The sequence below is a fragment of the Perca flavescens genome, chromosome 9 (genome assembly GCF_004354835.1).
Source record: "Perca flavescens isolate YP-PL-M2 chromosome 9, PFLA_1.0, whole genome shotgun sequence".
Taxonomy (NCBI): domain Eukaryota; kingdom Metazoa; phylum Chordata; class Actinopteri; order Perciformes; family Percidae; genus Perca; species Perca flavescens.
Genome location: NC_041339.1, coordinates 16,473,229 through 16,500,158, shown reverse-complemented (window position 1 = coordinate 16,500,158; position 26,930 = coordinate 16,473,229). Strand labels below are relative to the sequence as shown.

General features: G+C 40.1%; 3 protein-coding genes across 5 annotated transcripts; 1 reads left to right on the top strand and 2 right to left on the bottom strand.

Annotated features, from left to right (window-relative positions):
* Nucleotides 1-835: 835 nt before the first annotated feature.
* On the bottom strand, nt 836-19,578 carry shc2 (SHC (Src homology 2 domain containing) transforming protein 2). 3 transcript variants are annotated; one of them, XM_028588183.1, is made up of 14 exons: nt 19,548-19,578; nt 15,031-15,291; nt 11,309-11,379; nt 8,502-8,562; nt 7,671-7,790; nt 7,022-7,075; nt 5,915-5,966; nt 5,389-5,515; nt 4,319-4,505; nt 3,719-3,812; nt 1,926-2,105; nt 1,494-1,816; nt 1,204-1,355; nt 836-872 (listed from the first exon to the last, which is right to left on the bottom strand). In XM_028588183.1, exons 2-13 carry the CDS (start codon nt 15,211-15,213, stop codon nt 1,227-1,229), a joined length of 1,581 nt encoding a protein of 526 aa, XP_028443984.1. In that variant the 5' UTR covers nt 15,214-15,291; nt 19,548-19,578; the 3' UTR covers nt 836-872; nt 1,204-1,226. The 3 variants fall into 3 exon arrangements, with proteins under 3 accessions (XP_028443984.1, XP_028443982.1, XP_028443981.1); XM_028588181.1 differs by lacking the exon at nt 19,548-19,578 and adding an exon at nt 17,527-17,611; XM_028588180.1 differs by lacking the exon at nt 19,548-19,578 and having other exon boundaries at nt 15,031-15,789.
* Nucleotides 19,579-19,781: 203 nt separating this feature from the next.
* cks2 (CDC28 protein kinase regulatory subunit 2) lies at nt 19,782-24,192 on the top strand. Its single transcript, XM_028588185.1, has 3 exons — nt 19,782-19,900; nt 20,865-20,992; nt 23,613-24,192. Exons 1-3 carry the CDS (start codon nt 19,842-19,844, stop codon nt 23,654-23,656), a joined length of 231 nt encoding a protein of 76 aa, XP_028443986.1. The 5' UTR covers nt 19,782-19,841; the 3' UTR covers nt 23,657-24,192.
* A 50-nt stretch (nt 24,193-24,242) lies between these two features.
* cimap1d (CIMAP1 family member D) lies at nt 24,243-26,656 on the bottom strand. The gene is made up of 5 exons (XM_028588184.1): nt 26,601-26,656; nt 26,394-26,487; nt 25,579-25,689; nt 25,044-25,157; nt 24,243-24,783 (listed from the first exon to the last, which is right to left on the bottom strand). The coding sequence occupies exons 2-5, from the start codon at nt 26,431-26,433 to the stop codon at nt 24,296-24,298; spliced, it is 753 nt and encodes a 250-aa protein (XP_028443985.1). The 5' UTR covers nt 26,434-26,487; nt 26,601-26,656; the 3' UTR covers nt 24,243-24,295.
* Between the last annotated feature and the right edge of the window lie 274 nt (nt 26,657-26,930).

Sequence of the window (26,930 nt, the reverse complement as noted above, 5' to 3'; positions counted from 1 at the left end):
TGAATCATGCTCAGTGTGTTTTCATTGTGCCATCTCAGAGTCAGGTACTCCAGAACTGTGAACATGTAACAACAACCTTTACATTCAAATGAAACAGACATTTCTTCAGTTGTCTCTTATGGTCACAGTATTTTCATTTCTTGCATTTAAAAAGAAATGAACTACTGAGTAACCAGACATATTTTTATACAGTGTCTGTACCAGATTATAACACAGTGTTGTTCTGGTCATGCCCATTTGTTCGGTGGATGACCTGTGACTGACTGGTCAGGCAAGCCATGGTACACTGGAAGCACTTCATTATTACAGGCATTGTAGGACTGCGCATCAAATTCATATTTTTTTTATGTCCCAAAGTTGGGTCCTCTTCAAACAGTCGTCGCTTTAATTTTTGACCTTGGTTTGACAACTCTATGGGCTCTAAAATTAGTCACAATGTGTATTCTGGTTGATTTGTTAGCTTAATAGCTGCATGCTGAGGAGTTTATGACAGGTGGTGAATAGTTCGGTTGATCCTGGTAGGCAAAGGCAGAGAAAGAAGATGCCCCACTCTCCTTAGCTGAATTGTTCATGGAAAGAAAGTATCAGCGACGACCTTTGTTCCTTATACATATCTGTCCGCGATAAATTATTTCCATGTTTGTTTATTTTCTGTGGTTTTTGCATGGGAACTCAAGAATCCAGCTGTGAAGAGCGGCCTCTAGCTCACCCGGTAAGAGCGTTCGCCCCATTTTGGCTGAGTCCTGCAGCCCTTTGCTGCGTGTCATCCCCCATCTCTCTCCTCCTTTCATGTTTATCCACTGTCACTTCATAATAAAAAGGGAAAAGCCCCCAAAAAATAATCTTGAAAAAAAAAAAAAGAAAGAATCCAGCTGTGAAATATAGCAGACACAACAAAATAATCATTTTAGGCACAGATTGAAGGTCAATACTCTCATTGTTTTAGACTTATAGATACATGACTGACACAAGATCATCCGTTTATTGCATGCAGAAATGTAATGCTCACATTTACTGAAGTTAAATTCCAATTGATCACCACAAGGTGAACAACCAGCTATTTTTTCTTGAAAACGTGCATTTTGTTATGGGACTTATACCTATCTAGTAAGGTTTACTATCCACTGTCCCACTAATATCTGCATTGTCAATCATTAAATAATTGTAGTCATCCCGTACATATGTAGCATACTGCATGCTTACCATCCCATGCGGAGCCAGGTGGCTCACTGTTTCCTCCTGACCACCTGTTTGAGGTGGAGCTCACTCTCTGCTGCTACAATAGGCAGCTCATTCTTAAGGTGGTATGAGATAAGGTGGCTTATGCTCTCAAATAACATGTCTTTGGTTCGGACCTGTACGTAGGACAGCAAAAGATGGGAGGATGTTAGGAAGTTATTGTGTTCACTACAGACAGCAGAAACCTTCTGAGCAGTATGTATAGTATGACTTTTGACAAACAAAAGCTGTTTTACACTTGCTGCCAGACTCACCACTCCCTCTGGGTCCACCAGCAGTAGGTGTTTGGGCAGGCCACAATGCATGCCGGTTAGCACATACTGTCCTGGGTTGGTAGTGCTCTCCCGGACCAGGAAATCTCCATCTCGGACCAGGATTTTCTCTGCGTCTCGCCTGCTCATGCGGCTGTGGTACCACGTCTCCCTGCGGAGCTGCTCCTCGTTTGGTGCCACAGGGGCTCGACGGCGTGGAGGGCTGGGCCACTGGTCCTCCAGGACCCGGACACCTCCCCCTCCAGCTGCAGCACCAACAGCTCCTCCACAGGCCTCGTGGAGCTTCAGGGCATCCTCAAAGGGCCCTACAGGGACAATGATGTTTCACAAAATATGGTCACTCTATAGTATTCTTCAAATAAAGAAAGTGAATTTATCTTTACTATATGTGTCACACTAACTCTCAGGACTTACTCATATCAAAGAGGTCCTTTTTGGGACTGTCGGGTCCCCTGGGCCCTTTGCGTCCATTAGGCCCCTGTGCCAGTGAATCCAGGTTTTCCAGACTCTGGGTGTTAACGTACTGATGCTCCTCGTAATCTCTGGTGCCTGGTGGCTGGCCGTCAGCACACAGGTAACCATCTGATGTCAGACCTGAGAAAGACAGGTGCCCTCAATACATTTTTTACTTCTGGTGTGTGTGTGTGTGTGTGTGTGTGTGTGTGTGTGTGTGTGTGTGTGTGTGTGTGTGTGTGTGTGTGTGTGTGTGTGTGTGTGTGTGTGTGTGTGTCTGTGTGAAACATGTTTTTGTTTATTGGCTCCCTCTAGTGGTTGAAATCCCAACTTAAAATATTGAGCTATCAGATACCACAGTATATGTAACAGCTTATTTCCATAAATAAGATACCACAATTAAACCAGTTGCAGTATGTACCAAAGTGGGTGTGCATGGCTAATGTCATAATTATAGACCAATTGTATGTAGCCACTAATGAGAAGGCAGCTTCTGGAGTCACTAGTGACTTTCTAATAAAAGTGAAAATGCCCCAAACAATCTTTAATAAGAAGGAAGGAAGCTTCTCACAATATTAATAGTGAATATAAAATGTTAAAGGTCCAGTGTGTAACGTGTTTAGTTGTTCATTTTCAAAATCTGTGTTGCCCGTTCACAAACTTGTCCTTTTTCATGAATATTTACCACCACCATCAATTCCAAGTATTCCTTTTGGCTTGAAATTTTACATTTGCATTCGCATGAACTGGGGTAGACGCTCCATATGCATGCGCCATCTTGAAATACGTTAGCCAGTAAGGGACATACAGGACATACTGCTCCGGATTTCGCGTTTTCGCTGTCACATGATAAACTCACAGGTGCTGCTAATGCTGCTAATGTGTATCGTAGCTTCCTGGCTAAGTTTGAAGAAGGAAACATGGAGGACCACACATATTCAAAATCCAAATTTCAGGAACAGGAGTCTTCTTCTTCGCCCAGAAAAAGAAAAAAGGATATTGAAAAGAGAAGGAGACCGGCTTTTTGAAGCGTGAAGGCTACCGTAGCTGTAATACGTACTTTGAACTGCGTGGTGCGAGAGAGTTGATTGCGATATATGATCTCAACGCTAGATGGGAGAAATTCCTACACATTGGACCTTTAACGGCTGTGTTTATTGCAGATTTCTCCACTAAAGTTGTCTCAACCTTATCCATAATGATTATGTCAAAGGTGTTAATACTGTATTTTAATTTTAATTTTAATTTTCTTATCAAAAAATTGTTTGATTAATTGAAAGGTTTGGTCGATAAAGTCGTAGTTGTAGTAAATGAAAGTATATTCTAACTTCATTATCACTGTATTGCCATGTCACCTTTAATCATGCTTTTAAATTTTAAGATTAACTATCGTGATAATCTAGTTCAGGGAATCCAGAGGACACTCCAAGCTTCCCTCCTATCAAAAATGACAGACTTGAACCACAGGTCCTTTGAACCAAGTCTCTTATTTGGAAGGCCATCCTGATTAAAGATCCCAAAAAGTCCTAATTCTATCAGCGTCATCTTAAGAATGTCATGTCAACACTGAGCTTCTCTTTGTGTTAGAAGGTCAGTAAGTCTCATTCAGGGCAAAGAGTGCAGCAATGACCGGACGTGTAACTTAATAGGTCACAAAAATGTCAACATATTTTCAGAGAGAACTGTATAGACAATTTCATCACACATTTTGTTTTCCAGATGTTACACTTGTGTACTGCCACATGGTGTCTCACCTGAGCTGCTGGTCGTCTCAGTGTCCCAGTGCAGTTCATAGCACAGCTGACCAGGGGGATAAGACGCTTGCTCCCTCCTCGCTGGTGAGCACATCTGCAAACACACACACACACACACACACACACACACACACACACACACACACACACACACACACCAGAGCAACACATTTGTCTCTTGTCCCCCATATAATGTAGTTTTGAAGCACTCTATTTGAAACATTAGCTACAGCATGGTGCCATATTTTGAACAAGCTGCAGGGGAGAGAGTGATGATTTCTCTCACGCTGTAGGCAACAGAAGACCCGAGGCTCTTCATGTAATCACATCTATCTTCTGCAATTATGGTGCAGGCACATCAAGATGACAGTTATGGAGTATGTTTTCATGTTCTTACTGTTTAATTCCATGTAAACAATGGGGGGAAGGAGCAGGAAAACATACCAGTCACCAGTTTATGAGGAAGCTATCAAAGCTCTAGCTCACTGTCTGGTAAAGGTTAGACATGCACTACTTGATGATGACCAGATGTAGCTTTGATTACATCTGTGATAACAATAGATGGTAAGGTTTCGTCCAGGATCATGCCTGGAGATTCACCTGTGCTGCTGTCTTGCTCTGTGGTTGTGTGTGGATGTGACCCAGCAGGGCTCCGCTGGGCCTGAGCCTGAGCCTGGAGTCCACCACTCCCCCAACAGGAGGCTCCTTCCCTGGGATGCTGTTGTAGTAATCATGCTCAGAGAAGTCCTCATCATCCCCCCACATCGGCTCTTCTGTCCTGACAGACCTAAGGACATTGGTGCAAGTGAAAAGATTTTTTATTATTATTACTTCACAATCAATACCACAACTTCTATAATCTAAACCAGGGCTTCTCAAAGTCCATCCGGACCCAGCCCATACCTTGTGTTATGAAAACAATGTGTTATACAATAATTCTGTTGATTATTATTATTACTTTTTATAGTGATATTAATAGTAATAATAATGATAAGAAGATCTGGGTTCGATCGGACTGGGTTCTCAGTCCGATCGAAAGACATCTCCACATCCGAAAGTGATCTACTGTATATAAATTTACGATAGATTTATGTAGATCATTGCAGCTGCTGGCAGCAGAAAGACATTCATAAACCAGAATAGAAAAAGACTAACAGGCTGGAACACATGAGGTTTGGTGTGAAGATCTGTGAGGATCAATATTATGGAAAAGATGGATTTTGAGGTAATACAATAACAAACTATCATGTCTCCTTGTACTAAATAACAAAGAAATCTGAGAGTTGGACAGTAGATCAGGTTTGAGTCGTGGAAAATGCGACTTTGCTCTTTTATGCAGGACGCCTGGTCAATATGTGTGTCAAAGTAAAATGACTGATTATGGCAAAAGTCACCTTTACTGTCTCTGGGTGTCAATCTTACTAAAATGACATTTTATTTTCCATTGACATACGCTGTGTCAACAAGTTTAAATCTTTAAAATATATAAAAGTTATATTGTTGTATACCGGTATATACAGTTCTTTCTTAGCACCATGGTGGTTGATGTGTTAGAAATCAATGATTTACAGTTGTTTCACCACGTCACAGATTTGGATGACAAGTGACGAACGCAAAACACTTTTTCCTCTTTTCACAGAAGTCATAATTGTGTCTGGGCAGCATGTCACCTCTCCATAGACGCCATGGTTTTGGGAGGACTGTGCAGGTACTGTTTGAACTGCAGCTCAAAGGCTTGGCCGATGGTACTGATGACACTCTGGGCTAAACCGTCTGAGCACTCCAGGATGTGACATGCTGAAGGAGACAAAACAAGAGACGATTTATTTTTTTTCAGCTGCAACACACTTTTAGAACTAAGATCCTGTCTCAGTAATAATACCACTGTTTTAAGTGTTTGTTTCCAAAACACTTTATGGTCATTTCTATTTAATGGGGGTGATATCTCGTTTAAAATATTAGTAACTTCTAATTCTAAATCAAGAACTGTAGTAGATGTCGTAGTCATTTTTTCATGTCAGGAACGACTATAAAAAATAAGTTTGTTTCCAAATGGTGGATATGCTACAATGTCACTTTTTTGTATGATTTATTAATTGTGGCATCTTAAGATAAAGGTAGTGGAAGTGAGCTTTCCTCTGATTGATCCATGTTTAAGAAACATATTGTATATATGTGGTAAAGAAAAGCTTTTACCTCTCTGATTCACTGGGTCTTTGGCCACATACGCAACATAATCAGGCGTGTCCTGCAACAGAAAGGAGGATGAATTCAATTAGTCCAGATAAATTATATATATATATATATATATATATATATATATATATATATATATATAACTAAATTAAAGCCCTTATTGATTCTTCGGGTCATGAGATTGGAATCCAATAAAATGGAATCCAGTCAGATATGTGCAGTCTGCCAAAAAAGTCCATTCCAACTAGCCTGACAAGCCAGACCCACATCAAGATTGCAAATTACATTTGCTGCCGCTAGGGTGCATCTAGATTTCTAGGCTACATTCCAACAACAACAATGTTTTTTGTTTTTTTTTAATGTTTTTTTTTTATTATACCTTTATTTAACCAGGTAGGCCGTTGAGAACAGGTTCTCATTTGCTACGGTGACCTGGTCAAGAAAAGCGTAAGCATGCAAGACAACATACAGTTTCACATACAAGAAAATACAAGAAAACAGAATACAATACGCTACATAAAGTGCAGATTAGGTAGGCATTACAAAGCCAGCGCAAAGGAAGGTGTAAGTAAGTCGGAGGATATGCAAAATTGATAAGGTAATAACAACACAATAAGTATGAAAAGACAGTCTATATAAAAAGCTGAATGTAGTGAAGAGTCAATATACAGTTAGTGCAAATGGTCTAGGTGCAAATGTACAGTAGATCAGGAATAACAAAATATGCATGAATAGACAGACTGTATAAATGTTGAAAGAGTCAATGTAAATATGAATTGACATACTATCTAAAATGCTGAAATGTGGTAAAGAGTCGATATACAGTTAGTGCAGAATTGTGGTCTAGATAGTGATGTAGATCAGTAGTGTACTAAAATTGTGTGATACAAAGGTGGGAAGAAAATATAAAACAGTTGAGCATGTCGAGAACAGAATATGATAGCAATGAAGATGTGCATCTGTGCAAATATGCAATTGGGCGTGACAATGATAACGGGGTAAGGGTGTGAAAAACAGTGGGTAAAAGATGGATGAAAGAATAACAGTAGCACGTTAGCATGTTTACTCCTCTGTAAAGGAAAGCAGGGAGCGAAACGTTGCACTCACTGTGTCTCCTCCAGAAGCAAATGAGATGGACTGCATGGGATGGTGTGCTATCACCTGAAAGAAACAAGAGGAAAAACAGAGGCAGAGGTTTGCCATTATTCTACTTTTACATGCCATCATTGATTAATGTGAATACAGACAACACAAATTGACGAAGACTAAAGATGCCAAAATACAAAATTGTTTCAATGAAGTACAGACCAGGGCACAAAAGATTCAGCTTTATACTTTTAGACTTTTGAAGTTTAGTGTAACTACAAAATGATTAATATTATTTCCCACATTTTTGTTTTCAGCAAAGAGGAAATGCCTCTGAACATCATTTAACCCATTGTGGAGCAGTGCGATTCTTCCCTAAATGCCAGATTTAATGAAATTATTTGATATGTCTCTTAGCAATCAATTAACACCAAAACTATTTATTAGATGAAAAAACGTAGGAACTGATGATCAAAGGAGAAATTAATTGACACATATCATTACTGAAATTAAATAACAATGATTTTGAAAATGTTATACTTTATTTGTGGTCAGAGAAGAAGCTTCTTCGTATCGGTGGTAGACAATAACATTTAATTAAAAGGTATTTGGGCAAATATATCAGTCCAATCCATGTACAGATTAGTTTACGGTAGTTATAGCATCATACCTGTCGTGTGGTGGGAATAAGCAGACCAAGGCCATCTGTGGAAATATTGACTGCAATACTCATGCCTGCAAATCGCAGGTTACTCTTCCCCATAACAGACTGGAGAGCTTTGTTCTGGGCCTACATGAAGAATAAATAAATGAATACAGATGGAATTACAATCACATATTTAAAATATTCAGAAAACAGAAATGTCGTCCTGTATTTACTGTTTTTGTTATGACAAACAAAATAGTCTCTAGTCTTAAAGTGCTCTTATTATGCTCATTTTCAGGTTCATAATTGTATTTAGAGGTTATATCAGAATAGGTTTACATGGTTTGATTTTCAAAAAACACCATATTTTTGTTGTACTGCACATTGCTACAGCTCCTCTTTTCACCCTGTGTTGAACTACAGAGCTACAGAGTGAGACATCTCACTTCTATTCCATAATTGTTGGGAGTCGCATATGCGCAGTACCTAGATAAGCACTGCTAGCTAATCAGAAGCAGAGTATGAGGGTGTGTCACGCTAGCAGCTAGGTGAGCATTATAACGTGTGTTACAAAGTGTTTTCTGTTGGAGATGGTAAGTCCCTTTGGGGTGGAGTTTGGGCTTTTTCACTTTGTAAACCTATAACATGCACAAAAAAGATATATAACACAATAAAGGAAAGGGAAAAAGCCAAAAAGCATAATATGAGCACTTTAAGTTTCTTAAAACCACTGTACTAACCTGTGTGGTAACTTCAACTCATCTAGTTCTCCAGCAGGGATAAGACAATTTCAAAAGTATTTAGTAACAATAGTATTATGAAACATGCACAGTAAGATTAAAGTTTACTATTAACCTTCTTCCTCCAAGCTCCCTTTCCACCTGGCACAGTGTCACACAGCCTGTTGATGGCTTCCCTAATTGGGGAATAAAGAAAGATCAAAGGTCAGACTGTAATGGGACACACTGGCCACTCATCTAATAGCTACAAGAACAGCGAGAATAAAAAAAATCATGTGGATTTGTGTTAACGGTGTACTCAAATATTAACAATCCAGAGGAGTAAACGTTTTAAATGTTGAGTCATTGTTTAGGGCTACAAAAAAAACTGCTGCATCACAATGATAGAAAAACCTGAGGTTAAACATGAACAGAAGCTTTGTGTTCCCTCCCTCGGGCTAAGGTCATAGGCCACAGACCCATTACAGTTCAAAGGTCAAGAAAAGGTTTCCAGCAGGTCTGTTCACAAGCACTAACTAGTTTTTACCACTGATGTGCAAGGACTGTTATGACAGTGACTGTTTGTCAAACTCATGTCTAACTCCCTGTCAAATTAGGAAAGAAGAAACACTATCATTTGAGCCTAAATATAGTTGTCTACTGCCTCTTCAGGGCAACATTACTCACATTTATTTTCCACAGTGCAACTCTCTCTGCAGATTTGTTACAACTTTGCAGTGAAGCTGCTGCTATAACTCCTGGGAATGGCCGCCTAATGGACGTTTAAAGCTTCTGTCCCCTGTGTGTCTGATGGCGGGAGTGAGGCATAATGTGGATTTGAGGCTGGAGCTCGCACTCTCGCTGCCAGGGGACAGCGGGGACAGCAGTCAAGAACCCAGCTGCCCCTATCAAGTGGCTCGTAAATATTTAAAAAGCAGCGTCCCGGGCCCCATCTCGGGTAAAGGTCTTCTCAGGGATTTTTGAAAAAACACCACAATGTTCGAGTGACTCATGCTGATGAGAGGGCAGAGGGAGGAGGAGGACAGAGATGGGCTGTTGTTGTTTTTGTCAGCAGCCTCTGTATCTTCCCTGCAATAAAAGGCCCGGGCCTCATTATCACTGGTGTTGCTGTTTAACACCGTGACACAGGGAGTACTGTTGGGAGAATGCAACTACTTCAAATCTAGGAGCTGAAGTACAATTTTGAAATTCTGACAAGCACTGAATGTTTTGTTGTGGTATTCCAGGATGAAATTAACTTTTGTACAAGTCAGCAAGCTGAAAAAATGCCAGCTCTAATACGCACAATAAAGGCTCTGACTTTATTATGCTGCTTTTGAATTGCACTTAGCAACAATTAACTCATTGATTAATATAGTAAAATAACCATTAAGTTTGTTGATTATAGTCTCGCTTTGCCAGACCCTCCTCCAAAGCGCGCTGAAGGAGGGTTTGGCTACTCCACATAGCATTTGGGGATGGGAGGAAAACATGCTCTGGTTTATTGGCATTTCTTTAAACCAATTAGAATCGTCATGGGCGGCGCTAAACTCTGCACAGAGCCGTGCAAAACAGCCTCGGGAAGATACTTGTTTTGGTGGAATATGTACGTTCAAAAGTTGTTTTATTCGTGCGAGAGAAACTCAGATTAGACAGATAGTCTACCTGTCTCTCAATTTACCCTGCAGAGACATGAGGAGCAGTTAACCATATTCCTCATAAATCCACAGAGTGTCAACACAAATAAAATGGAAGGAAACAGACATCGGCAAAAACACTTGCATCCAGCGGAATTTACTGTGGCACCGGAGCATACCCGGAAGTGGAACGTCAAGGATATAGACTAGATTGATTATGACAATCAATCATTGATTGTTGGCCTTGGGGGACAGATGGTCCAGCCAATGTTCCCCAAAGAATCAGAGACCTCATGCCGTTAGCATCACTGGGAAATTAAAGCTGCCACTGATAAACTGCCTTTAACATGCTACTGAATGGAAAAGGCTGCAGTGAATTCAACTTAAGACAAGCACAATGACCGACTATATAGTCAACAACAGCAAGAAGCTAATACAAAACATATTCATCATCACTAAAACATTCATGATTAAACTGATGTCATACTACAACAAAGACCTGGTGCAGTCATCTGATGCTCGGTATGCTTTCTACCTTTGCTAACATTTTGTTTTGTTGTTTTGTTTTTGATCTCCTTTTCCTCAAGAAGTTACAACCGCAGACATTATCCAGCAGGGTGCATTCACGGGGACCACTGCAGCTTTCCACAATCATTAGTAAACATCATCAATAATAGATCTCCCTCTCTATCACTCCATCTTCTGCAGCCTCCTCCCTCTGCACTTAAGCCTTGGATGCACGGTGGGCTCCAATTACTGTCGATCGATTGTGGAGGAGAGGGAGTGGGAGAGTGCGCTTCTCCCATGAGGCCAAGGATTGCAAAGAACCCTGCTTTTATAACAATAACATCGCATGTAGGGCATAACAACACGACACAGACATACTAAGACCCTGAGGTATAGTGTGATACATACACATATGTACCGTCACTGAGCACGTGTACTTTGGCTCAGTTTGTCTCTTAACTTGCATTAACATTTCCTTTCCACTATAACTGGTTGAGCAGGGTTTGGTAAAATGAGGTAAAATGAAAGAATTGTGGTAAGTGAAACAATACGTTTAGAAGAAGAGAGCTGTTTTAAACCAAAAGCTTAGGTGTGACCCTATTTATTAAGATTTCCTATGTCACGTTGACATAATAATAGAATGAACCACACTTACTCTAAATAACAGCCCAGAACTGACACACACCACTGGTAGCAATTTGATATCATAGTGGCTGATACTTCAGTTGATCCTATACAATACATCTTGGATCAAATTCTCCCGACTCATCACTACCAATAGAGATGGTTACCAGCGTACCTTGTCACCTGAGTCCGTGTGTTGAAGTCCAGGGAGCGCATTGACTTCAATACTTCAATGCAGCCCATGTACTGCAAAAAAGAAACAAACCAAACAGAAAGTTTTAATATGGCTACGGACAGATATTTGGTAAAGAGTAGATGCTCCTTTTGATATAATTATGAACTTGTCATGTAACGTGTTGTATATGTAATGTTCATGTTTCAATTGTAGAGAAATAAGAGATGGGATGGGTGGGATGTGGGATCACTTTGGAAATAAATGCTGAACTTAAAAAATCCTTATGTAAACCTACTGAAGTCACTAGCTCTCGGGGGAACTTGAGTGATAAATAAGCATCTATTTTTAAAATATATATCAACTATAAACATGTATAGCAAACGTTGCAATTGGATTAAAACTTGTCAAAACAGTATTTCAGTAGCATTACAGATCTACAAGACATTCCCGTAGTATACGATATGTAATCCTCTACTGGTATGCATTACTCTTTCCAACCACGCATCATAATCTAACTTAAATCCACATACAGACCATTAAAGTGTACTCCAGCGAGTAGCAGCCAGCTGAGCAGCTTCCTAATGGCTGTCAGGTTGGGCTGCTAATAGCACCTTGACTAGATTAGCAGCACTAAGAGCTCCAAATTATGGACACACTGCAGTGTCTTACGTCTCTGGGGGATGCTGAGGGTGTGAGTGTGTTTGTGTATACAATGAATGCACATAAGGATGTCCTGTACTTATTTGCATATCTGTGAGGTTTACATAAAAAAGATGGAGGGGTGAGTAAATTATACGACTTCACATATCTATTTCAGTTTTCCTGCCATCATCAGTAAATATCTATACGGTATAATGCAACTGTCCAGGGAAAACTGATGTAAACTAACCTTCTGATTATGGCACATTTATATTCACAGCCTAACAAAACAATAAACTAACAGAATGTTAGTGTTACCATTGATTGTAAAAAGGCAGCATTAATGACTCGTACTTCTGTGTTTCACCTTTTTGAAAAGACTTCTAATACAAGATCTTATCTCAAATCTTACATCAAATTGTGTAATTTAGAAAAGTCTTTGTGAAACTAATTTGGAGCTACATAATTGACATCCTCTCTAACAGCACTTTGACTTGGTCAATGCCATATTTAGTGCAGTGTCCAGACTTGTTAGTGACTGCAACAGACAGCAGACAGACCACATGCACACAATAACAGAGAGAGAGAGAGAGAGAGAGAGAGAGAAACAACCTTTGAGCCCGGGATCTTAATGAGCTTTCTAACCAGATTTGGAGACGAATCCATCAGGAAAATTGTCTCTATTTTCCTCTTTCTGCCAATGCCTCCATTGTCACACACTCATCTTCTGATGAAACACATCCCCTCTTCTATCACCCTATCTGCATTCCCTTCCTTTGGGCCAAGTCTCTCCAGCACACTATTCCTACAACTGCAGGGATACCGACTGTCCAAAAAGCATTCCTCAGAAAATGCAATAACATTGACAGTTCAAAACGTTCAAAACTTTGTGGTTTCATGGCTTATTAATAATATTAATATTATTAATTAATAATATTTAATTTAAGATACATCATAGCTGTTTTATAGTTTGTTAATGTAGAAAATGTCCTAATGTCTCAGTTTATTATGTAATAGCTTTTCATTTTACCACTAAGGCAAGATCAAGAAGCATACGTTGTGTAACGATGGATGGGCAAATGATGGACAGATTACTGAGGACAGCCGGATGTTACCAAAACGTATCTGGATAGTGTAGTTTTTTTTAAGTTCAGTACATGCAGTCTTGTCTTGTTTGTTATTCATGTTGCCAAAGTAATTTTTTTATGTTGTAGACATTAAAGTTGCTTCTAATTTCATACAACCACAAAACATACTCGTTGCACCATGGAAGGAAAACTCTGGAAACTGCCCTATTAGCAACAAAACCTTAAATTACAGATATTTATAATTTGACTAGTAAATACTGTGCATAAGATTGTAAGAGAACAGCATAAAATGAGGAGCAGTCTGTTTTTATATAGCTCTCCAAATAATAGCTGTGTTGGCAGCTGCAGTGCTTTGTTTGATGGCTGCTGCAGCGTCCTGGCTGTCAAAGATGGCAGATGCAGGCCAGAGACACAGAGCCTAACATGGCTGTGTGGACAAAGAGAAAGTGCAAAGGAGGAAACCCAATACAAAGAATCATATTTGTGTCTTTCCCAGCAGAGGAGTGACTGTAAGTGAGTGAGAGAAAGAAGCACTGAAACAGAAATAGAGAGAGAGAAAGAGATGTGCACTATGGTAGCTATGCCGTTTAAAAATGGCACAGCGCAGCAGAAATCTACTGTCACTTTGACACTAATACATGCAGCAAGTGCTCCTCCCTGCATAGATTTGCCACAGAATTGCACGTATAGTACTGCTTCAGCTGCTGTGAAAGGCATCTCAAACATGAGCTTACACGCGTCATCTAAAATAATTGCAGTGCATCTTCAGATGACAACAATAACCTCCTAAAAGCTCGGTCTGGCAATTAACTGGGTTATCAATCAGACATTAGAGCAGCACTTGTTATGAATCTAGGAAAGCCCTGCATGGTGATGAGAGCTCATCATTGGGCCCCTCCCATACCGATCCAACCATCCTCATCCACATCACATGATGCAAATGACTGTGATTAAATGTAATTGAATATAGGAATGAATGGGGCCTGTATAATGCCATTAGAAAGTGGGCTTGAGCCCCAGACTGGGCTAATCAAGAGCCATGTCATTAGTTTGAGGAGAGGGGGTGGAGCAGTGCAAGAGGGGTGGAGGTTAACAGGCATTGGGGGATCGCTAAGGGGATACATCATTGACATTGACGTCAAGCAGACTGCTTAGGATGATAAACCTTTGTAAGTAAAGTGCACACTGATAAAGATATTTCTTCATATCTCTACCTTTTTATTTATAATCATTCTCATCTCTCTGGCGGGACAACCAACCATCCATTTCTGTATGTTGCCGGATCTTGTTTTAAATAAAAACACAAAGAGTTTGCGTACTATTTAAAAAACAACTTTCAAGCATGCTCTTATTATACTAACTGTAATAAAGATTGGTATTCACTATGCTGAGGGATTGTGAATCACATTTAATGGATACAATCTTATGGTCTCCACATGAATGTAAACAATCCTGAAAGCACAAAAAGAACACCACTCCCACAATGCTCAAGCTCACAATCAGACAGGGGTTACATGCACTCTAAATACAGATGGTTATTGTTTTAAGTCAAGTGAATGATGCATATAACCTTCGGTAAACACTGCGGTAAAATAATGATCCTTACTACAGCCTGTGAGCATCATTTCATGGTTTATCTTTCTCCGCCATGACGCCTGTGTGTGCTATCCTGACGCAGTCTCTACCAGCCACACCAAGCCATCTATCTGGATTATGGATTCCCCAGCCCTCGCCACATGAGCTGCATGACAAACTGCCTGGCACTGTGGTGTCCTTACGTTTCCCACCCAGATAAAGAAACCTGTAAATGGGGTCATTAATATGATGTGGTTCACTGATTCCAGTTAATAGATATGTTAGCACCAGAGGAAGAAAAGTTAGTTCTTTTGGTTGTACACACTTTCAAAACAGATCATTAAGTGGATGTTCAAGAGGTGTACCTTTTACAATGGATATACAGTATGCATTAACAACAAAAGGTGCCCACTGACTCACCCTGACAATATAAGAAGCCCCTGGTCCTGCAATCTTCTTGTCAGGGTGCAGCCACCCTTGAGAGGGTTTGTGGATGAAGCTACCCTTCTGGGTGAAGTCCTCTCCCTCCAGCCACATGCCTTCCACCCTTGTCCTGCGGTTCATTCCTGACCGGGAGCTGCTGGAACCCCCAGGGCTCGCCATGGCCTCTGTGGCCCCAAATCCGTGCCCCCCTTGACTGGCCGAGTTTGCCGCTGCAACTGCTCTCTGCCCTCGAATGGCCTGCAGAGAACAGGGGGTGACACACACAGGGTCACAGGAGTTAAGCACCGCTGCGAGACTTGCCACCGGGCCACTGGCTGAGGTCGCACCACTGTGCCTGTGTGGTGATGAACTATGCGAGACAGAGGCCTGGGAAGGAGCTGTTGCTGCCTTCCCTGAGTCCTTGCTGGAGCTGGAGCTGGAGTTGGACGGGCTCCGGCTAAGCAGGGAGTTGGAGAATTTCCACTGGGGCATCCTAGGGATGAGCATGCAGAAGGTTGTGGTGGCATCCTGTTCTCCATCCAGGCAAGGAGAGTCAGCCAGGGCTGCAGCCCCAGCAGAGGATGATGATCTGGCACTGTGATCCAGGGGAGGCAGAGGAGGCAAGGGAGGCAGAGGAAGGCTCGTGGTGGAGGAGGAGACCACCGGTGTGGCCACAACTTTGCCGCTCATTGCTAAGCTCTGCATCAAGTCGTCGGAGGAGGTCACAGACTCGTTGCGAAAGCGGCCATACTTTGGCTTAAGGAGCATGCCCGGAGGAGCCGCCTGAAGCAGGAGCAAAGGAGGGGGGGAAGGGGAAGGGGGAAGGGGAGGGGGGAGAGGTGTAATGGAAGAAGGGGAGAAAACTAGAGAGAAAATCTTCCAGGTGGAGTCCTATATCCTTGTCAACTGAATGCTGTCTGGTCCTCTCCCGTTCACGCACACACACTGTCCCGCTCTCATGCCACTCTCCTCTCTGTCTGAGCTGGCCTGCTTCCTTTCACTGCCTAAGGCAAGCTTGCTCGCATGCTCCCAGTGTTTCTCTCTCTCTCTCTCTCTCTTTGGATGATGTCATTGGGTCTATTAGCCCTGCCCTGCCCAGCTGCTCTCAGGCTGTATTAGCTAAAACACATCTGCCTAAACCACAGTCACAGTCTCACACACACACACACACACACACACACACACACACACACACACACACACACACACACACACACACACACACACACACACACACACACACACACACATTAATATTTGTATCTATGTCTTCTATCTTATCTATATCTTTATATAGAAAAAAATAGGTGCACCTAATTTTTTTTCTATATAATTCTGCAAAATATTTATCTTTAGGCTAGGTTAGCAAACATCTCAAACTGAAGAACACTGTCAACATATTAAATTGACAAACAAAAACATATTAGATATCAGAACATATGCAGAATAAGCAAGCATTCCTTGGTTCCTACTATCATTGTATTTTGTATATTTCATCTGTCAATGTACTTTGCTAATTTGTAATGAGCGTCTCCCATAATCCGTCTCATTAAAGGAATGTTATTCATGAGCAGAAAGCTCAAATTGCACAATGTAGCAATCCCCACCGATAGGACGGCAGTCAAATACAAAATAGAAATATTAACTTAAAAATTGATTGCGAATGTGAGTAAATAATACCGGCATGAGCCTCATCCAATTAGGTAGAGTGTATTTTGTGTGAGTCGATGTTTGTGTGGGGGTTAAGGGTGTAAATCCATTTCTCCTGGCAATAGACTCAAACTGAACAAAGAAAGCCACACTTATAACGGACTGCATGTCTGAAAAACATCCAATCCCAGCTTTCTGATTTGTCTTCCCAACTCCCCTCCCATACACCTCCCCAGAGAGCAGTCATCCATCTCCGCACAATCCTTTCAGCTCCTCACTTGCACCCTCCCACATGCATTTTACTCCTTCCCAGTCAAATCATGTCAAAATCATCTGTTTTCTAAATCACGTTTTTTTCACATACAATTCTATTTTCCCCATCTTAAACAAATGTAATGAAAGGTAGCAGTCAGGATTCTCAGTGTGACACAATAGTAGGTTAAGCAGTTGTTGTTTGTGATGGTCAAATCATGCACACAAGTGGGAGCAATGTCTGCACTGATTGTGAAATAACCCAATAGTAGGGGTCATCTGTTATGCAAAAACGCGGGACAATCTACTGACTAAACAACGCCACCTACACGGATAAGGAAAGGCTCATTATGTTTCTGTTAATTGCTTAAATTCAATCAAGCAAGTAATTACAATTTGTTGAGTCTCATAATCCTGTTGTCTGTCCAATAAAATCTGAGGGAGGGACAACAGTATAAGCAAAGTATATATAGTAAACAAATAAACTACAATGATCAGGATATGTTCAAATTGTTCACTACCTTGAATGCTACAGAGTGACACATTTGTGAACTAAAAGTTATTTATTTAGAAAGGCATAAGGAAGCTTACCTATATGTCAGGCTCTGAGAAAGAGGATGAAAAAAGAAGATCCAGTCCAATGACTTTTATCAAAGATAAGCAATGTGTAATGTCATTCCACTACACCTCATTACAACAAACCACGTACACTAAAAAAAAAAAAAACAACCCAAACTAATCCCACCTTCTTCCAAACAGCCAATCACCTCTTGTTTGTTTGCTACAGAGTAAGTTACTGATAAGCCAAAGGGAATCAGTGCATGTTGACAGATGCACAAGTAGCTGGCCTTCCTCAGTACATCCTGTCCCCTTTTCTGTCAAAAAACAAATAACTGCTATGACAACATACTCTACACAAACGTAAAACCGATATGGAGCCATTATTACTTCAAACCAACTTTAACAAATAGATGCAAAAGCAACCATTTGAAGATGGTGCTAGATTCTTTTGCCATAAATAATAATTGATTGCTAAATTGCAATTGTTACACTACAGTTTCAAACACTCAACTATCTGTGATTTTGTTCTGTATGTAAAGAGGAAACATAATGTACCTTGTGACTTTGTTAGTGCGTACAAGTGGAACAAATCATGCTGTGAATACACCACCACTCATTAGCAGCCATCACCTTGACAACGGTGATTACAACTAAGAACAACAACAAAATTCTCAAACTAATTTGTTTGGTTAAAATGTAAAGCAAGAGTTTATTTTTCATGTACTGACAAATCAGTGACTGGGACAAGTGATATATGTATAAGACCTAGAGAGAAAATATAATAGATGACTGATGCATTCCTCTGTGTATAGCTTATTATGAAACCACAACAGTAATTATTGAAATATAAAGAATAAAAACTAATAAGTTGGTGGAAATATGTCACATGTAAATGGAGAGCAATATATTTTGTGATAAATTTAGAAAATATTAAGTGACAAATTCACCTGGATTCAAACTGAAATCCTGAAGATAACAATATATAACAAATGTAGGCCTATATTTGAATACATTACAAAAATAATTGTGAGATAACTTAAATTAATACACGGTTTTAATTAATTTCCTTTGCCTCAAATCAGCCAACAAGTTAAATAATAAATATATTATTTTAAGAGCTGTACCAAGACTATTATTATATATTATTATTATTATTAAGATTATTATAAAGCCTATATTACATTATTTGCTGCATAATCCTTTGGTCTCTTAAGAGACAAGGGTAAAACAGCATAACATAGTGCTGCATATGATTAAATGCACCATACTACCCCTATCAATGCAATCAAATTAAAGTTAAAAATGACTATTCGGCATGCAAAATAAAGAGAACGTGAAATAAGATAAGCTAGAAAAATAAAATGAATGATGACAACAACAAAAAAAAACATTTCAAATGCTAGATTTATATAGGCCTAGGTCATTTATAAAAGCTGTATTCCATTGTGGTTTAGGTTAGATTGATCTCCAATTACATATTCTATATTCAACTCCATTTCAAACTCACTGTAGGTAGGCTATACATGTGGAGTAATGTTGGCCTATAATTGTGTTCAAGCTTTGTATTTAGGGTTCGTATTTAATTTCGAAATGTTGGTTACACCATACATATGGCTGAACTGTCAGTATATCAGCAAAGAACATAGCCTACACACTCCAGTAGGATTGATATTGGCCGAAACATTTCAATATTAGTAGTTGAAATCACCTCTACCAAGCGCTTTTGCACTTTACCCCTGGTGATATTTTGCCTACGCCTCCCATGTCGAGTTATTATAATACATAAAAGATTCTCTATGACATCCATGTACGGGCTCCAGCAACCCCGAGGACAGGAAGAGTCGCAACGTGGCAGAGGAAGTGAAGAGGTGACGAGCTTTCGTTGAGCCCCTTTGCGCTTTCAGAAAAGTCCTGGTGAAGTACCAAAACGTTTTCAAATACATCGAATATCTTCCCTTTCAAACACGTATTTGAACTATATGGCACAAAACCGAAAGTTAAGATAATAGCTGAAATGGACGTTTTTTAAAAGAATTACAGAGAAAACACACCTGTTGTTGCAAACCATGCTTCCTAGTTGAAGAGTTGTGCTTTCACATTCGAGTGGTTTATCTTCCTAAACATAGACGATCTAAGTAGATGGGGCTTCCACGTGCTGCCGCCTTGACCAATCAGAGGATTGCGGGGAACCGTTGGGGTTTGAATTGTTCTCTGAAAACTGCGGCAGATGACAGCAGCTTGTTGCGCTCGCAAACATCGCTAGTACGTTAGTGAGCTAAGTTAGGTTCTTCACATCGCCCGAAAACAACTTTCCGGACTACAGCTTTGACTTCTATCGACTGAAAATGTCGAAAAAACAGATTTACTATTCTGACAAGTATAACGATGAGGACTTCGAGTACAGGTATGATTAACGTGTTAACGTTTTTGGCATTTGCTAACGTTTTCAAAAGTCCTTTCTCTTGTGTTCGGTAACGCCAAATCATGGTAAAATTAGTTATGTAACTAAGCTGACTTTAGAAAGCTCAAAATCACGTTAACGTATCCTGACAACTTCTTTTGAAATGGCTATCTAGCCAATTTCGTAAAATACGGTAACTGAGTAACGTTGTGTAATTTAGATTAGCGTTACGTTAGCTAGCTAGCTAGCTAGCTAAGCCTCGAAAGTAACACTAGCTATCGCTAGCTAACGAAACCAAAACGACTCCTGATCCACTTAGCTAGCTAGCTAGCTAACAGTAAACACTAGCTAGCTATGCTAACCGCTACGGTAACGTTAAGGTTAACGTTAATGGTGAAGTTAGCTAACGTTAAAATCTGTTTGGTTTGAACGATGTGGGAATAAGGCTAGCGTTACTTCAGCTGCTATGTACCTAAAAAAAAAAAAAAAAAAAAAACAACGTTAAATCCTAACTTTAATGTTACATTACCTAGTAACGTTATCGTAAATTGAGGACTCGAGCGTCAACGTTTTTACGTTAGCTAGCTATCCTTAAGATAATATTACACCTTTTATTGATCCCCAGCGGTTGTTGCAGCAGTAACGTTACAACAACACCATACATAAATAACGTTACAAATGCGTATAGAAAGTAACAAATAACTAATGTACATAAAATAGAATACAAACTGCTGTGTATTGTTTGTTTTTATATGTATTAAATGTGTAGGTAGGTGTGTATGCATGTGCGTTTATTGATATGTATTTATGTATTGTTGTGGGTGATTTGGACCTTGAGTCTGTAATAAAAGTTTTGATTATATTAAAGTTACCAAAAATTACCTTCATCCTTAAATCGACTTACTGCTTGACCATCCTTTTAAAATATTTTGTGTAGTTCTTGATTGTTTTATTTATCTTCCCATAGGCATGTGGTGCTTCCAAAGCAGCTGTCTAAACTGGTGCCTTCCTCCCACCTGATGACAGAAGATGAGTGGAGGGGACTGGGGGTGCAACAGAGCCAGGGCTGGATTCACTACATGATCCACAAACCAGGTGAGTTACAGTGGACTTAAAAATAGGTTCACGTTTTCAAGTTTTGTCTTGAAACAGTGCTCACAAGCCCACATGTATATTAAACCGGCTATTGCTTATTGCAACCATCTTTTCTGTCCATGCTGGTTGTGGAAAGATCTTTTCTTACTTGGTGTCTACAGGAGATGAGGGACAAAATCCAATAAATTACTTTTTCTGTGCAAAAAAGTAATAATCGGCCAAAGCAAATATATGGTTTTAGCAGTCTAAATTAATCTAATCAAAAGGGTATTTAACGTTGGAATGGTATGTGTTACTATCACTTAACTACAGCTCTGCAAGGAAACACTGTAGGGAAATGCAAAGATGGGATTTTGTATTTAAAAGACTGTAAATTTGGAAAATACATTCTTGTTTTTGTCTAACTCTGAATGCTGAAGCTTCATTTTAGCTTTAGTTTAGCTGTTGAGTGCAGCATTGGATTTAGTCTTTTCTTACATTGTAGTTCGCCACAAAGGGATCTCTTCATGATCTGTAATGATTACAGTGAATAGGGCTGGGTATGGTTTAAAAAAAATGCAACCATTTGACATTCAAATTAAATAACAGCAGCCAATCAGAACGACTAGATATGTAACATTCAAACTATAATTATGTATTATCAAAAGGCCTGCTGCATGGTGTGAACCTCAGCACCTTTAGAAGATGACTATAATTTGAATGTCCTTTTTTGTTTGTGAAGTGACCTTGGGTGTCATGAAATGCGCTTTAAATAAAATTTATTATGCTTATTATTATTATTATTACAAACACTAACAGTAGCCAATCAGAAACAGCTAGCAATTTAACATTCAAATCTATTTTTCATTCAAATCTCTAAAATCGAATTGTTCCAACGGAAAACAAGCTGGCACTTATCAAAGGGTTAAAGCAGAAGGATTACACACACACACACAGAAAAGTATTTTGGTGATGACAAACGACTGGAAGAACGACACCTACTGCCGAATGGAAATAAGTTTACAACCTTTGAAAGTTAGTGAGAGCCGTTTTTTAGTGCTTAGAAAAGTCTTTCTTGCGAGTAAATAGCAGGAAAAAAATGTTTGGAGAAAACGCCCCCCCACATCGTGCTGTGTTTTGTGGAGGTGTGAGAGCCCCGTACAGTAAACAGAGACATCACTTCCTCTATCACTTCCATAAGAAAGTTTTAAAACTCCAAACACAAGCCCTGAATTGGCCAGGAGTTTATGGAACAGCTAAATGTTTGCCAAACAACAAAGCACAGTCAATATCTCTCGCACGTCTCTTTTCTTTCTCTCTTTCTCCGTGAAATGAAGCTCCATTCAGGTACAGTAGGAAACGTTTAATAAACCATCTGACAAAAAACTGTTACTGTGAAATATAAAGTCTACTTGTGATACATTGGGGGGGGGTTAAAGAATACATCAGGACATCGCGGCGATTGCTTTTTTTTTTCTTATCTCAACGCAGCTTCACGTAGTAGCTACAGAGCTCATTTAAGACAATGCTCTGATGTCCCGTTTCAATGAAGGCATCACGGAGCTGCGCCAAACAAAGCTGACAGAAGCAAAGAGAAGTTAGGATACCCGTCTCGTCCAGTCGCAGTGCTGTAAACTGGCAGCTTTTAATGTTGCTGACTACTTATTCTTTAGTAGTTTAAGTGTAAACATGTATTGTTATTGTGAATCTTTGGTTTAAACTAGCTTTCAAACAAACGCCCCCCTTTCCAAAATATTGCTTCCAACGCCCCATCATCTTCTGAACGCCCCCTAGGGGGGGCGGTACCGCCCCCGTTTAGAAACACTGTGTTAGACAGTGGAGGGGGTCTGGCTAGTCCACATAGCATTCTGTCATAGAAGAAAAACATGCTCTGGTTTATTGGCATTTCTTTAAACCGATCACAATCGTCACAGGCGTCGCTGAGCTCCGCACGGTGCCGCTGCAAAAATGGCCTCGGGAAGATACTTGTTTTGGTGGAACGTGTACATTCAAAAGTTAGTTGTGCGAGAGAAAACTCAGATTGGATACACAGTCTAGCTAGCTGTCTCAATTTACCCTGCAGAGATCTGAGGAGCTGTTAACCATAGCCCTCATAAATCCACCAGAGTTTAAAATTCAACACAAAGAAAGCGTTAGGAAACTGACATCGATGAAAAAGACATGCATCTGGCGGAATTTCCTGCCGCACTGGAGCAATCCCGGAAGTGGAACGTCGTGGATGTAGACTAGCTCTTGGTGGAAGCATGCTGCATGCTTATTGACTCACTGACGCTGTTGGGAATGAGATTGACTCATTAGGTTTTGAATGACAAGACATTTTTCGATAAGGAGGCAATTCGATCAGTGCCTAAATTGAATTTGGTATCCAGCCCTAACCGTGAACGGTAATTCTTGTTTTACAAGTAATGTACATTAGCATGTGGGTATTGTATCAAGGTAGTCATGAGAACAATCTCAACCTATCCTTAAATGGCTCCTAGCATGTGCCATTAGACTGCAATGAAAGTTATATGCACATGGAGCTGTGTGCATGAAGGTACACTGTATGGCGTAACCACTGTACTAGACTGTAATGAGTAGATGATACTGACAGATACTTGTTTTTTGCTTTACTCTCCAGAGCCACACATACTGCTTTTCAGAAGACCTCTCCCAAAGGATTAAAGGGGACCCATCTGTACAATGCCTGCTATCATCTTTGCTGATTTGTATTGTCTTTGAACCATACATCTCTCCTACATACATATCTACATATGTTCTGATGTATTGTGTAGAAAACCCTTAGTTGCATTGTGTTTTTTGTCTTTTCAAATTCCCTCAATTTTTTAGAGGTGATGAGAGGCAAACGGCTTGATTCCACTGTGAATGATAACCTTAAAAACAATATGAAGGTGAAAGAGTGCCTGACAATTGTACATTTTTAACACATTTTTTAAATGTCTTTTGATGCCATTTTGTTATGATTTTATTTACTGAGTATCGCACAGGCATAAGTTTTTCTGTATTTCTCTCTCTCTTCTTCTTTTTTTCCTCACTATTTTCCCAAAAGAGTTTTCTCTGTTTTCCTGTTCTTTAAATGTATGTTTGTGTTGTGTACATAATATTATTTCTAGATATTATAAATGTTGACACTGAGTCTTGGGTGATTCAACATGCCCCTTTTGTTGCTGAAAGAACAAAATTAAATGTACTTCACATATGTTTCCTCATGAATATATATATATATATATATATTTTTTTTTTTTTTTTTTCTACCAGATTACAGAATTATGTTTCTCATTTTTGGGAGTGTGATGATGGTGTTCAGTCAGAAACATTGACAACTAGTGGAGTAACAAATTCCGAGTGTCTAATGCCCAGGGAGTAGGTTGGTGCCCGGGCCTTGTGAACTGTCACTTTCTCTGGATTATAAGTTCCAGGACCAGGTTTCTCGGTGGCATCTCTTGGTAAGCCATGACGTCCCAGCATGGAAAACGCCGGCTGCCTGGGTAGATAAACACTTGGGTCCGTACTGTTGTACCTGCAAGGCCCTGGCGTCTTGGCCAAGTCCACAGATGGTCCCCCTCTGCTGTAACTACCTGACATTGTGTAGCTTGAGCTGGATTGCTTGTTTGGAACTTGAGGGCCCATGAGCGGAGGGAGACAGTACCTGTTGGGAGCAGGTACTGAGTCAACGCTCCGGTAGTGTGTCCGAGAGCCCATTGTGTAGGACGGAGGTCTGTGCTGGAGGTTGTATGGTGGGGTTTTCTCAGGGCTGTATGCACCTGGTCCAGGTGTCTGGAATAGCTCCTCTAGTGAACAGAAAACCGTTGAATAATATAAAGCATGAACTCAGCAACTTATGGTAGAGTGTCTACTTAAGCGGGGTTTAGATTTTCAGTTGTAACAGCTGGCTCTCTAGAGGTAATGCCAAAAACAAATGTTTTTGTACAAGGGTTCGTCCTTTCACAATAATGGAGAAGTTTAGTTTGGTCTTAGTTAAAAAAAAAAAAAAAAAGCAACATTACAACACAAAATGTGCACTCAAAATAGTTATTGAAGAGGAACTTACTCTGTGCTTTCACTCTGCCCAACATTGAGTACGCAGGTGTGCCATCCCTTCCAAAACGAGTGATTTTTGCATCAATGTGATACTGCGGCCCTGGACTTGAGTCTACACAATACACTGCAGCAAAAGGAAAATATTTATGATTAATTCTAAATAATATTAAATAATAAAATGTCAGTTTGGTTTGATGATGCAATGGTCCTAAAATAGACTGGCTACATAATTAGGAGGCGATGTCTCCCTCTACAGGCTCTAATTTGACATTGCACCAATTAAAATGTGTACACTGTGACTTCTTATGATGCATTTGAGGACATTAAATCGTTCTGAAAAGAAACATCAATAAATGTCATATAAATTGTTTATAAAATAGTACAATTGTAATGTTTTTGTGTGTTCTTGAGAAGAGTTATGGCTTTGAAATCAAAGTTCTGACCGAGATGGTATCAAAGCATTTAATTACACTATCAAATATTTCCTCTGCAGCTATGTAGCTATATGTTAATCTAAAAGTTAGAGAAAGAGATAAAGAACTCACTGGTATCACTCATCCTGCCATGGAAAGAATAGGCAGGGCTAGTTGGCTTGGTGAAGTCATGGCCCATAAATCCAATGGTGGGAGGAAGCCCATAGCGACCAGGACCTGGCCCTAGAGACGTGGGGAAATATCACAGCCTTTACACACACATATTCATTATATAAAATGTTTACCATGCACAAATGACACTGTTGTGCAGTAAAAGAGATTAAAAGTGGTAACAGTTTCTGTGTAAATCATAAGCAGCTGGGCTTCTTCTGCAACGTTGTGTGTTTATAGAAAAGCAAGGTTGGTATATTTCAGCACCAGCCAGTGGTGCAAGAATAATGCAATGCCCACACATTTGCAAAATGCCTGAATTTTACATAACTGTGACTACTTATTTGACCATCTGATAAACTCCCATATGAGAGGCAAGAAGGATCTGCACTAGACCCGCATCACCACGACTTATAATCAGCCCTAGAGCTGCATCTGATTGTTGTCTGTCCCGGTCACTGCGTCAGACAAACAGCCAGCGAGCAGGATGCAGAACACATCAAGACAACCCAGAGCAAAGTGTTACGGCACCATACATGTCTCGAGTGGCATGTGCGCAAGCAGAGTAAGTGGGAGCATTTTTTTTTTTTTTCACAGAAAAAGAGCAAGTCCTGGCAGGTCTGCACGCTGACAAATCCTCTGCTCAATTTTCCCTGCCTTTGAAATTATGAAATAACCAACTGGAGCATAGCTAATAATATGCATGCCTATACACAAGATGCATAGTTTTATACACCTTGATTTACATAATCACAGTAAAAAGTAGATGAACTTACCTTTTTCTCTTCCTGCTATCACTGGGTATCTTTTCTCCATTTGGCTCTTTGTAGAAGTGACGGATACTTCAGGAGTTCCTCAATGATATCAATACTGCAGAAACATTCATACAGCATGTCAATCATAACAAGAACCTGGCGAAAGACAATTCTAAAATCTAAACCTTAAAGGCAATGTTTTTTGGGGGGTTTTCTTTTGCACCTTACCACAGGTAATTCCCTCTTTCAGCCAGAATGGAGGCAGGCTGCATACTTGGAAATTCTGTCGTTAGAGGAGCACCTTGGTGGTCTTTCTTCAGATATCACAATATTGCTTCTCCAGGATCCAGCATCACCAATACCCTGGCTGACAGTGAGACCCAGAGTCCTGGATGATCTAGAATCAATCCCTAATTTCCTCTGAAACGATCAGGAAACCTGAGACATATAATACATATCAAAGTGTCAACAGCACACTGGATAGGGTTGTCTCTATCTGCCTGTTTGTCCCTTTGTCCACCTGTGGTGGCTCAGACAGATGAATGGCCCTTCCTCCAC

Coding starts and splice junctions, on each gene's coding strand:
- cks2 (XM_028588185.1), top strand. CDS start 19,842: ATGTCGAAAAAACAGATTTACTATTCTGACAAGTATAACGATGAGGAC. Junction 19,901..20,864: donor GATGAGGACTTCGAGTACAG/GTATGATTAACG, acceptor ATCTTCCCATAG/GCATGTGGTGCTTCCAAAGC. Junction 20,993..23,612: donor CTACATGATCCACAAACCAG/GTGAGTTACAGT, acceptor TTTACTCTCCAG/AGCCACACATACTGCTTTTC.
- cimap1d (XM_028588184.1), bottom strand. CDS start 26,433: ATGGAGAAAAGATACCCAGTGATAGCAGGAAGAGAAAAAG. Junction 25,690..26,393: donor GATAGCAGGAAGAGAAAAAG/GTAAGTTCATCT, acceptor CCACGTCTCTAG/GGCCAGGTCCTGGTCGCTAT. Junction 25,158..25,578: donor TGGCAGGATGAGTGATACCA/GTGAGTTCTTTA, acceptor CTTTTGCTGCAG/TGTATTGTGTAGACTCAAGT.
- shc2 (XM_028588180.1), bottom strand. CDS start 15,738: ATGCAGAGCTTAGCAATGAGCGGCAAAGTTGTGGCCACACCGGTGGTC. Junction 11,380..15,030: donor GGGCTTCTTATATTGTCAGG/GTGAGTCAGTGG, acceptor TCTTTTTTGCAG/TACATGGGCTGCATTGAAGT. Junction 1,356..1,493: donor TGGTGGACCCAGAGGGAGTG/GTGAGTCTGGCA, acceptor TCCTACGTACAG/GTCCGAACCAAAGACATGTT.